Source organism: Ctenocephalides felis, unplaced genomic scaffold (assembly GCF_003426905.1).
Source record: "Ctenocephalides felis isolate EL2017-DRISC unplaced genomic scaffold, ASM342690v1 CF-g0.4_SCAFFOLD_01886, whole genome shotgun sequence".
Taxonomy (NCBI): Eukaryota; Metazoa; Arthropoda; class Insecta; order Siphonaptera; family Pulicidae; genus Ctenocephalides; species Ctenocephalides felis.
Window position 1 is genome coordinate 186,280,852 of NW_020538040.1, and position 11,875 is coordinate 186,292,726.

The 11,875-nt window shown below is 34.1% G+C and overlaps 1 protein-coding gene and 1 pseudogene across 1 annotated transcript; one reads left to right on the forward strand and one right to left on the reverse strand.

The window, feature by feature from the left end:
- Positions 1–4,821, forward strand: part of LOC113376411 — a 5,917-nt pseudogene extending 1,096 nt beyond the window's left edge.
- Positions 4,822–9,271: 4,450 nt separating this feature from the next.
- LOC113376412 (coiled-coil domain-containing protein 42-like) lies at positions 9,272–11,398 on the reverse strand. Its single transcript, XM_026616313.1, has 8 exons — positions 11,268–11,398; positions 11,066–11,167; positions 10,858–11,002; positions 10,667–10,795; positions 10,526–10,604; positions 10,310–10,449; positions 10,091–10,238; positions 9,272–9,528 (listed from the first exon to the last, which is right to left on the reverse strand). Exons 1-8 carry the CDS (start codon positions 11,396–11,398, stop codon positions 9,272–9,274), a joined length of 1,131 nt encoding a protein of 376 aa, XP_026472098.1.
- Positions 11,399–11,875: the final 477 nt, after the last annotated feature.

An 11,875-nucleotide genomic window follows, 5' to 3' on the forward strand; every position in this document is an offset into this window, starting at 1 on the left:
TTTATTTTATTTTCAGCATACGAAAATGACTAGTTATTTCATAATTTTAGCACTGCCATTGAATGGTCGTTTTGATTATTTTAATCGATTTATTTTAGTGAATTAACACACACTCTCCTCAATTTATCGCTTGTAATTTGTGCAAATGGTTTGTGCCAAATGTCATTGGCATTTATTTTTGGCGCACTTCTGAATGGAGCATATATATCCATTATAGTTCTGTTCCAAATGAATATTGATCACATATTGCAGTATGCGGAAATAATAATTCCTTGGAAAATACCGACTAAACACAGTTTTATTGGAAAGTTCGTGATGTGATTTTTACACGCTAGTTAAATAAATATAATTATGACCCATATCGGAAATCTTTTTCGATTTACTTGATATTTTATTTTTTATTTTAAGATAGCGGCGCGTCCAGGTTCTCACAAACTACGATGTCTCTTTCGTGTAGCCTTTGTACCAGTGACGGCGGCTGCCTTAGCCCAACGTGATCTGAATGCACTTGACTACCTCTATATGCAATGTTGCAACGATGTTGCTCAGGAAAGATTTGCTCCTGAATTGCAGCCTGATGTAGCACTTAGGTTGCTGCTTGCACATGCATCAGCACGCTTTAGCCAATAATTTATCAACGGTCAAGCTCACCGTTAAAACAGTCGAGTGAGTAATAATAAAGCAACAATTTTTAATGATACCATATTCTTCTATTCAACTTTTACTTATGTATCATTTACCCTAGGAGAGAGTTTGGCTTAGAACGATTTGTACCAAGCGGACTTCTAGAAATATGAAACGGAAAGAATTACGAAGATTAATTGGACATTTTCTTAAGCTCAATCAACATATGACTGGTTCTACGGGTAAACAGTTGACAGCGCTGCAAACCAAACTGCATTATTTAGATATCATATCGACGTTACCAAGTTACGGGGCCAAATGTTTTAGTTTTGATCAAAAAGGCGACGTCGTATCAGCTCCTGAAAAAGTTATATTAGTTAGTCCTCGTTTTGGATTTAGTCAGATATCTAGTGCTAGAAATTCAGTGGTAAGCTTTAATTATTTATTTATTTATTGAAAGTTTTCTATTTTAATACGAGTAATATAACTTTCAGCCGACACTGATATCAAATCTGGAAGATATTCTTCATGTCAGCCTGACCCGAGAAGATCAACTACGATTCAACGTCGAAGTAGGACTGACCGGAGACAGACAAGCGGCGTTTTTGATGGATGTCGTTGAAGCCAAAGAACTTGCTCTTGTTCTAGCTGGATATCATAGATTAGTCACAGGACGTGAACTTTACGTCGAACAAGAAAAAGATCCAGTAAACGACGATTTAGCACCGCCGTACCTCGCGCAACATTGCGTTGTACCCGATTTATGGAGTTATTTGCCAGACTCGGTAGATTTTAACTCTGTGCAGAGTATGGTGTTCAACATGCAACCGCCGTACCACAATACAATGCCGCATTATTGTACTAACGCCATTGCCCAAACTCAGTGTAAGAAATCGTCCACGGAATGTGATAGAAATATGAATACGACGTTATCAAATAACAATCATGCTCCTCGAGCAGCTTCCGAGAGCTTTGATGAATCTGTAGCTTATACGAGTTCTGAAGGCCACGAATCACCTCGACTTGTGGAAGCCCGAAACGAAGAAATACTAAGACGCGTTGCAGAAATGCAAAAGCTTGTCGAAAACTCTGAACAGTACCTCAACGAGCATGGTGAATCCACTCGTGCTGAATGGCAGGAGACGTCAGTTGATTGTGAAGCTGAAAGCGATACGGAAAGTTCTAATAGTAGAATGTCTTCTATGGATGACTCACCTGGAAAACTGAAACACAGTGACTCATTACTATTACTGACGGAAACTTTAAATCAAGATTTACCTATACGTGCGCCAAACGGCCGCGATTGTATGATGACGAATGGTTATACATTTGCTGATGTACCATCACAATCTGAGAGTGATACTGACTCATTATATACACCAAATGGTTCACCCATGCATCGAACGCAGTATACAAAAATATCACAAAAACCTCCTATAACCAATGCAAGCGATCCTGGATTGAAAGAATATTTAAGACGACTTCGACAAGGAACGGATCGCAATAGATTTTCAGATTCGACGGATTGCGATTTGATCGACTTAACTTCAATACCACCACCACAAACTCCGGATGAACCAGATTGCCCTGAGGTTGCATCGGTTGAACCACGACTTCCGCCTACTTCTTTCGCGGATCCTGATCCAAACGCGATGTTGGGTCTTGAAGAATTTTTGGCGACAGTAGCTATTGAGCCACCAGCGCAAAAAGCTACACCGGCAGTTGAATTAACTCCGGAAGAAATTTTGTCATATATCATTCCACCACCGCCAACGTCCACAGTAAGTTCAAGTATAACACAGAGTGATTCACATTACACGAATCGTTCAGAAGTTCTTCGCGAAATGTCATCTCAAAACGACAGTGAGAGCAACGGCGGTAATTTAAGTGATACGAGAAATAGTTTGATGATGCGATCTTTGGAAAATAATCGCGTTATTGAATATTCGACTATCGACAGAAAAGGAACATTTTCGTGCTGCGCGAAAGATAAAACTGATCGTAGTAAACAAAAACCAATGGTTAATGGCGGTGAACCCAAAATAATGCCACGAAGTAACTCAGCAGAATTTAATAAACCACCTGAACGACCTCCGAAGACTTTGGATCAGCGGATGTATTGCAACGGACACGTTGGAAACACTGAAGCAACAAAAACTACTCAAGTTATTGCCAAAGGTAAATATTTGACACAAAAAAATATTGCTCTATTAGTAGACAGTACAAGTTATATGTTTTTATAGTAGCTCCGATGTCTTCAAGTACATCTAACGAAGAGCGACCACCATCATTGCCTCCACGCAATGGGGATGCCACACCGCCTCCTTTACCGCACTCATACGTGCTTCCTAAGAAGCCTCCTCTGCCACCAGCGCCCATTCTTGCTAAAACACCAGCCAGTCCGAGTTCTCAGCAGCGAGTGGCATCGATCGGATCTCCTCATTTACAACGTGGAAGAATATTTGATCAGGCTAACAGTCATTCCTTACCGAGACATGGCAGGTAAAAATTTATTAGCATGAAACATTGGATCACAACACTATCTTATTACATTCTTAATCTGCTTTCAGATCACACTCAGAAACGACGATAGGTGCCAGGACGTTGTCGGAACATCGTGCACCTTGCTCGCCGCAATTAAACCGCCGTAATAATTCAGTTGGCACTAACCAAGCAGCAGCTTGCCAATTGCTGGGAAAAACAGATGCAGCAATGGCCGGCTTACTGGTGCGCTTAGATCAAGTGGCAGCTCAGTGCACAGCTGCACAAGCAAAGGGAGGTGGAGATAGTATAGATGAAGAAAAATTTCAGGTAAATCTAGTTATATAATTTAACGTAAATTATTTGGGGGTAAGATATAATGTGAACCAGTCAGAGGGCGCACATATTTTAGTAGTCTAGAAACCTACCAATGTCTGTAAGATGATATATAACCATTAGTATTGATTTGATAGCAGAAAGCTTTTAGAAGCACGTGATATAAAAATGAATATTTGAAGTTATGTGTTATACTCATACCTCAATTTGTATCGTGCTTACGTCCAAGTGAATTATTGACTGATATGTCCATAGTGGCTTCTATCGTAAGTGGTCCCTTCTTCACAAATAATAATTCAGTGTTTACTAAAAAATTTTTTTCAATTGTTTTGATGAGCATACTCGTCATGCGTGTGCTCAAATGAATCTTTGACCATTTTGCAAATATTTAGCAATATTGACCATTTATTTTAGATAGCAATTATTCTGATGAAAAAAACATATTAATTCATATAAGATATAAATTTCAAGATATTTAGAGTATTTTGAAGCTTTGGCGGTATGAAGTAAGTAGCAGTCTGCGGCATTCTGGTCTAAAGCAACTTTTTACCTCAAAACAACATTTTACTTCGACTCTGACTTTGCAGAACTGAATGGTGAGTCAATGAGCGCACCACGCTTAACTAGTTAAGGAACGATGCAACTTCGAATAAACGCAAAACGATGCAAAGTGAGGTATGGGTGTCTACATTTGATGCGATATAATATAATATTTTGTACGTATTCAGACCGCACGTGAAGAGCTAACCGCCCAGGCTCTGCGTCTGGTGACGTCCAGCAAATTGTTAGTGATATCAATGTCCGACTCATCATTAGCTGGTCTACCAGAACACCTCGCAGCCAGTCTGACAGCATTACGGAGCATCACCGAGCTCACCCAATCCCTTTGCGTCCACACCAGCTCTCCACTTCAAACGCGTAATATTGTCCTTAAAGTCCACGATGTAGCTTCAGGTTTCCGCGAACTGGCCGCTGTAAAAGTGGGTCCTATGTCCTCATCTTCGATAAATGGTGACCCCGACCGCGGTGGGCAATTAGCTCTTCGGGCAGAGTGTTTAGCCGACGTCCTTGCTGCACTTCTGCGCAGCCTGCGAGTTTTCTCTCCATAGTCGGCGATCTAGAATTGATGGTTGTACAGAAGCGTGATATGGTAAAATATAGCTCATATGTTTAAATTAAGTAGATTAACCGATAGCGAAGAAATGAATGACTTTTTGTATAAAAGATAGGAAAGGGAAAACACCTTCAGCGTTCAGTAATGTGTTTTCTGCTTTTATATTCTGTTGTTTGTTGTTGTTATTGAAGTGCGCCGATGAGAATGTATTATTGAAGTACTGTGTATTAATTTTTCATGTTAATAAATATAATATTAATCACTGTGCCCCACATAATCTATGGTCGTAACAAATGTTAAGGGATAACATTTTATTCGGAATTGACTTACATCCATAATTATATTATATTATTATTAAATTTTTACGTTTTTTAACATAACGTTTATAATAGTTTATACATTTTGCATTAAAATTTTTAATATATTTCGGCATTTTTATCACATTAGCCATACGGGAGTATTCTCCGCCAAAGTGACACTGATGTATGAGCCAACAAGCTGCCCAAGTTTTTGTTACCCAAAATATTTTAAGACTTTTCGATCATTATCAATAATTTAAATCAGACCGATATATTGTCTGTGTGCAGAAGTCAATACATTGGATGTCGTCTACAAGCGACACTCGTACACACAGGTTGCCATGCGGATGTCGACTATAGACGACGCTCGTAGCGAAAGGGCTAATATATAAAATTTTATTAAGACACATTTTATTTTAATTTCAATACTCATCATTTCTTAAGCCGTCCATAAAAATACTGCTAAATAACATAGGTTTTCATTAATAAAAAATTCATTAAAATTACAACATTGGGTAGTATAATACTCTTATATAAATTGTACCAAACACTTTTGCTTACTTATTTTAATTAATACCAATGAAATATTTCTAGATATATTTATGTATAAAAATATGTTAATATATTTGTTTATAGAAGCTATGTTATGAGTGCTTAAATATTGATGTGCTAAAAAAACTTTTTAATTCATAAGTTATTAATATACCTAAGATATATTTGTTTTGAAATTTTGTTCATAGTTTATTGACATATTTTATACTGTTATTGCAGCAAACTAAATTGTTGAACGATTATAATAACAGTCAACCTTCTTATAACGCGGTATCGAGATTGCGACAACCCTTTTATAACGCGGTTTTCCTTCAACTGCCCATAAGTTTATTCCGCGCTTTCTATGGATGACTCTAGTAACTAGATACTAGGATTATAATATAGATTTCAATATCGACTATTCTGTTTTTTACAATATTTTTATATGAACATGTTCTTTATTATGTCAGACCTCTTTTACAGCACTCTAATATTTCTAAAAAAATTCTGATTAAAATTTTTTGTTGGAAACATTTTTTTAGTTTAGCTTTCATTTCATCCTGTAGGGGGGTTGACTGTCCTTATATTATAATCACTTAATATTTTCTATATAATATTTGGCTATTTATACGATATAGTTAATTCCATCAAGGCAGTTAAATAATTATTGCAGTTTATCATTCCAGTTACATGATTTGTTGATAGGTCCTCTAGTTCATATAAGTTGAAATAAAATATAATAAATGTTTTCATTAAAATCATATCATCTTTAACAGCTGTGAATTATAGATGTGATGTGTCATAAAAATTGAAATAATTACTTATATGTTCAGACAAATATACCTAGCTGCCTATATATATAATATTCAGAGGGTATTCTCAAGAATTTGATTTGCGAGTGTGCCGTATTAGATGATCTTATTAAGCTACGATATGCCAAAGTTGACAAAAATTTTGTTAATTCAATACCAAATGACTTGGTTCAAATAGTATTGAGGAAAAGCTTTGTAATTACGCGTTTTTACATAACTTGTTTGTAAGGATTTATTGTTATTTTTTATAAAATCTATATTTCACATAATGGTATTATTTAAGAAGTTAGAAACGGAACGAGGAGTTTATGTTGTTCGAGTTTTAAAATAAAAGTAATTTATGGGACGATTCGGCCGCACAATAGGCTAATGTTATGGCAAGGCCATGTTCGTGCATTATGCTATTAAATCATACTGAATACTGTCAAGATGTCATGTATTTGTTGTGCATTCAGTCGTTTTTCACATAAACTGCAACGTCACTCGTATGTTATGAAGCTGGGTCAGAAAGACCCTGTTATCTAATCGTTTTTTTTTTTTGACATTTGTGCGTTTTCTAGGTTAGGTTTTCTATCTGACAACCTGAGACTGCACAGCTACCATATGGCTTCTGTCAATATTTAGAATGAATTTGTATGGAATATAAAATAGTCTTGCCATAACCTTGGTCTGTTATGCGGCAGAATCGGTTCAATTAGTTTTCATCTTAATTGCATCAGAGTCATTTATAAACAAATGTTAGAGAAACATATGTATATAATTTTTTATACCGTTTTAATATTAAATAATGCAATGTTGGTAGATCTCATTTAGGGTATGGTGTGGCACAGAGGTCCAATTTGACTTTTAGTAACTACAATCACAACAAATAACACATATCTAACAAACAACTTACATCGAACTATGTTCAGTAAAATTTCTAGGAAAAAAATTGATTTGCTAAGTATGTACTTTTCTAAAATTAGTTGCAGCCCATTTTTTTGCCAAGATCATACTGAATACAAATTTCGTATTATTATTTTTTATACATTTGTCATTGTTTACTTGGTCTTTGGTTCACTTGGTCCAGGATGCACTTGGTCCTTTTTACCTCAACCAAATATAAGCTTTTACAGAGTTTTAGTCTAACTTAAAAATAACAATACACCTTATACAACAATTAAATAATGTATATATATAAACTGTATTCAAGTATTGTAAACTAAACAACAGTGCTCAAAACCAAACAGCTGACAGCGAAAAGAAATACTTTTGTTAGATAATTGACAATGCGGTCTTTTATCGGCCGATTTAAGGCAGTGTCTGATTACACATCTTTTGCCCTCTACTTTAAAATAGTATCGTTAAATAATTCCAAACTTAATTTGTTTTTTGAGATAATTGGACCTTTTTACTCACGCCTCTCTCTACCCTAAATTACGTCTGTCAAAAATTTCCAATCATTTTTATAAATCCTGGATTAAAATCGTGCATTCCCAAATTAATGTTGTAGGAACTCGACTGCTGAATCACAAGAGTTTTATAATAAACAAAATCTCATATACGAATATTTGTGGAATTTTACAGGTGGATAATATAATTAGTGTTTTATAAATTTCGTATTGATTTTAGAATTTGCAAGAGATGTTAAGGAATCAATAATAAGTACTTTTTGAAAAAAATTTGACCAATAATAACGTTCATTATCAAAATGTATCATATCCAAATGGAAAGGCATTTCTGTATATGCCTGTGTCTGTGTAGAAAAATCTAAAACTGTAGATTAATTAATAGAGACAAATACTGATTTTTGGATTAAATGTGATAACAATGCATGATCATATCTAACTTTACTGTCAATATACTATAAATAATATATTCACATATTGTTTATTTTATGTACTGTTCCATGGTGTAATTGTATAGTATATACTAAATATGCTACTGATTTATAATTTAACTTTGTTTTCTATTAGCAGACTAATTTGAAATTATTTTAATACAATGAGTTTGAAATTTAGTGCATTTTATAATAACAAAAGATATTTATATACATATATAGATTTTAATATAATTTTCAAATGAATATTCTATACATTCGAATATTATGCATTTTAATACAATTTATTGAAATAGCTGTAGTCTATTGTGTTAAATATATTGCAGACTGAACTGAAAACCGTTTGTTTTTGTTTAGTCTACTTTTCAGTCTAGGTTCGATCTCAACCTCGGCCATCTCGATATCAAGCAGTACGATATCAAATTTCTACTTGATGTTATAGAACTCAGGGGACGTCCATTAATCACGTGTTCGATTTTTAATGATATTGGAATTGACCTTTTTGAAAAATTTGATTTTTTCTATACTGTCAAATATTTTGGAAATTTTGAACTTTTTTCAAAGCAATCGCTATACGTCAGCTGCGTAGAAACGAAATATCAAAGCGCGTGAGCGCCGCGACGCAGTATAACGGTTAAACATTAGTACGGAATCCATATAAAAGTGAACAAAATTTGTTCTCATTATTAAAAGATCTATAAAGCATGTGATAATTGGTTGTGTATATGTCTAATGATCATTTTTGTTCGCCAATTGGCATTTTTTTTACTTTTTTTATTGGATCTCCGAAACAGCTAGACCTGCCTTACCAAAAATTTCATCATTTGTCAATACAAATAAAATGTTTTTTAAATTATACAAATCGGACGCTCCATTCTCTCAAAAAAATCTATTACCATTTTTGGCACTTCTGCCCCGTATCTTCGAAACGGCTCGACCTGCCCTTGTCAAAAACTTATCAGCACGTATCCTTATCAATACGAATCGAATGTTTTTAATTATTCTTCTAATTTTAATTATTTTTTAGTTTAATTATTCAAATCGGTTGACCCATGTTCCCGAAATCGTCGACAAAAAAATGTATCCGCACACACACACATCAACTAAACTAAAAATTGCAAGAACAAATTGGAGTAGGTAAGATTAAAAATTTATTAAACATAAAACATAACCAAAAATTACCAAATTACATATTTTAGTACGCTAATAAAACAAAAATTATCAATCTACTTCCATATCTAGACCAGAAATAAAGTCATGTTGCTTGGGATGATACCACGCCATCTCGAGCCTTTTCATCACTGCCTTGTTCATTATCTTGTAATAAAGCCAGGGCTTCTAATCGACTTTTTTCAGCTTCAGCCTTTTCCAGCAGCAAACGTTCTTCTCTCTCACTTACTTTGGCCAAATCCACAATCATACGAATTTCGTTGATGGCCATTTGTATAAATTTGAGATGGGATTCTGTGTCTTCGCGATCTGCCATAGGTTGGCGAACTGCACCACTTCTGTCTGGAAGTAAATGTCAGGTGAGATAATGGACAATTAAACTAGTGGTGTATATTTTTAGCACATTTTGCTTCATATCCGAAACGGATGGACCTGCCTTTAATGGATCATTACGAATTGAATGTTTTTTGGATCATTCAAAGTGGATGCTCTGTTCCCTCAAAAACTCGATTTCTATTTTCTACACTCTATGCTCCGTAACTCCAAAACGACTGGACCGACTTTTGCTAAAAACTAATCAGCACGTCTCCTTATCAATAGGAATCGAATGTTTTCTGAACCATTCAAATCGGTTGATCTGTGCGTCCAAAAACGTGGACGAAAAATTTTATCCATACATACATACATACACACACATCCATTTTTTGTGAAGTATGCCAAAATGTTCAGAAACCTTCAAAATGCGAAGATATGCAAAAATTTTCGGGAAGTTAATAGTGATTTTAATTTAGTTGCACTGAATAGGAATATATAACTATTTTCTTGAGCAACCTTACCCTAAGAGCTATAATTTTTCTTATTTTTATTCTTACCATTCTTGATCTATAAATATCATTTTACTTACTTCTGCGTTTCATTAGTTCCACATACATGTCCCAAAATAAATCTTTGACAATAAATATTTCAGATTCTTTTGAGTAAACCAAATCTTTTATTCTGACTATTCTTGACTCCCAAATTTGAGACTCGTACTTCACATCTTGATAGCGTTTCTAGAAACATAAAAAAATAATTATTAGCTACATTTTAAACAATCTTTAATTATTGTAATAATCATAATTACATCCATTTGTGCTAATGCTGTATTTAGGCTGATTATTTTGGAGTTCTTCTCGGCTGCCAGTAGGCCAACTTCATTTCGAGTTTTTTCCAATTCTCGCATGTTTCTTTGTTGGGATATAGCAATCTCTTCTCTTGCTGAAACTATAATAGAATCATGATAATTAATACTTATTTTAAATTTTTATAAAGTTATAATTACTATTTTTGGTCTACTTACCCAATGCCTGATAACGCTTATGAGTATCAGCAATGCTGTGGAGATTGGGCGATATCTCTACAACATCTTCTAGGTATTTCTAAAATAATAATAACAAATAAGTGAATTTTTAATATTACAATACATTTTTCTTATACCTACCTCATAGGCCCTGTATTTTTCAATATGTCTTAACAAAACACTCTTGACATGATTATAAAATTCCACCTGATTGTTCAGCTCTGCAACATCAGAAAGGAGAGCATCGTGTACTATTGTTTCGGTTTCATACTGAAATAAACAATTGCACATATAACAAAAAAGCTTTGTAATCCAAATTTTATATTTACAACCTTTCTTTGAGCTCTTTCAATCTTGTCCTTGTTTTCTTTTACAAATTTGTTGAACCGCAGAAAGTGTTTTCTGAGTTCTTGTTCAGCTATCAGAAATTCTTCATATTGCGATTTAAACTTTCGTGTCATTATTGCTTCCCTGCGTCTGTAGAAATATTATAATATGAGCAATCAAATAATAATATAATAAAATATATTATTAACCAACCTTGTTTCATCTAAATACATCTGAGCTGATTCTTTTTCTCGTTGTATCTCCAACATTGCACATGCAGGACCAGCTCGTGATAAATCCCATGGTGGCTTACCTCTGTAAAATATAAATATTTCTATCAAATACTAAGCAAAAACCAAAGAAAATTTATACCTAGTATCTATTATTATTATTATTGTGATATTTATCAACTTACGTCGCAGCCTTCTTCAAAAAAAGTGTTTCTTGATATTCAGCTTCCGCCTGCACAGGTGCAAAATCCAAGGGATTGTATTTAACATGGTATTCTAACTTTATTTTTTGTTCCGGTATGTTCCAGTCTTCCATTTTAAACTAAATATTAATTTATTAATGAATAATTTAGTATTATAAAAATTATACGAAGTGATTTTAAAAATAATAACTTTTGATAAAAATCAATCAAAATATTTAAACAGTCATTTGTTTTTTGAATTTGGTGCTATGGGACATGCATATGAAGTAAGTTACATCATACGTCCATGGTAATAAGGAACTTATTTAATATTTTAACCTTTGCCACTCGCGAATTTCGAGATTTATATGAATTTTGGCATCCGAGTGGAAAGGGTTAACTTCTCGTAGGGTAAGTTATTGTAATCGTCCAAAAATCGAAATTGTAATTTTTGCATATTTTTACATTTTATGGATGTACGTAGTATGTATGTATGTATACAATTTTTCGTCGACGTTTTCGGGAGCACCGCTCAACCGATTTGAATTATTCAGAAAGCATTCGATTTCTATTGATAAGGAGACTTGCAAAATTTGGTTCAGCCGTTTTGA

Excerpts from the sequence above, each read along its gene's own strand:
- LOC113376412 (XM_026616313.1), bottom strand. The coding sequence starts at position 11,398 with ATGGAAGACTGGAACATACCGGAACAAAAAATAAAGTTAGAATACCAT. Across the intron at positions 10,796-10,857 it reads TTGAAAGAGCTCAAAGAAAG|TATGAAACCGAAACAATAGT; the intron begins GTTGTAAATATA and ends TGTTTATTTCAG. Across the intron at positions 9,529-10,090 it reads GGAACTAATGAAACGCAGAA|ACAGAAGTGGTGCAGTTCGC; the intron begins GTAAGTAAAATG and ends ATTTACTTCCAG.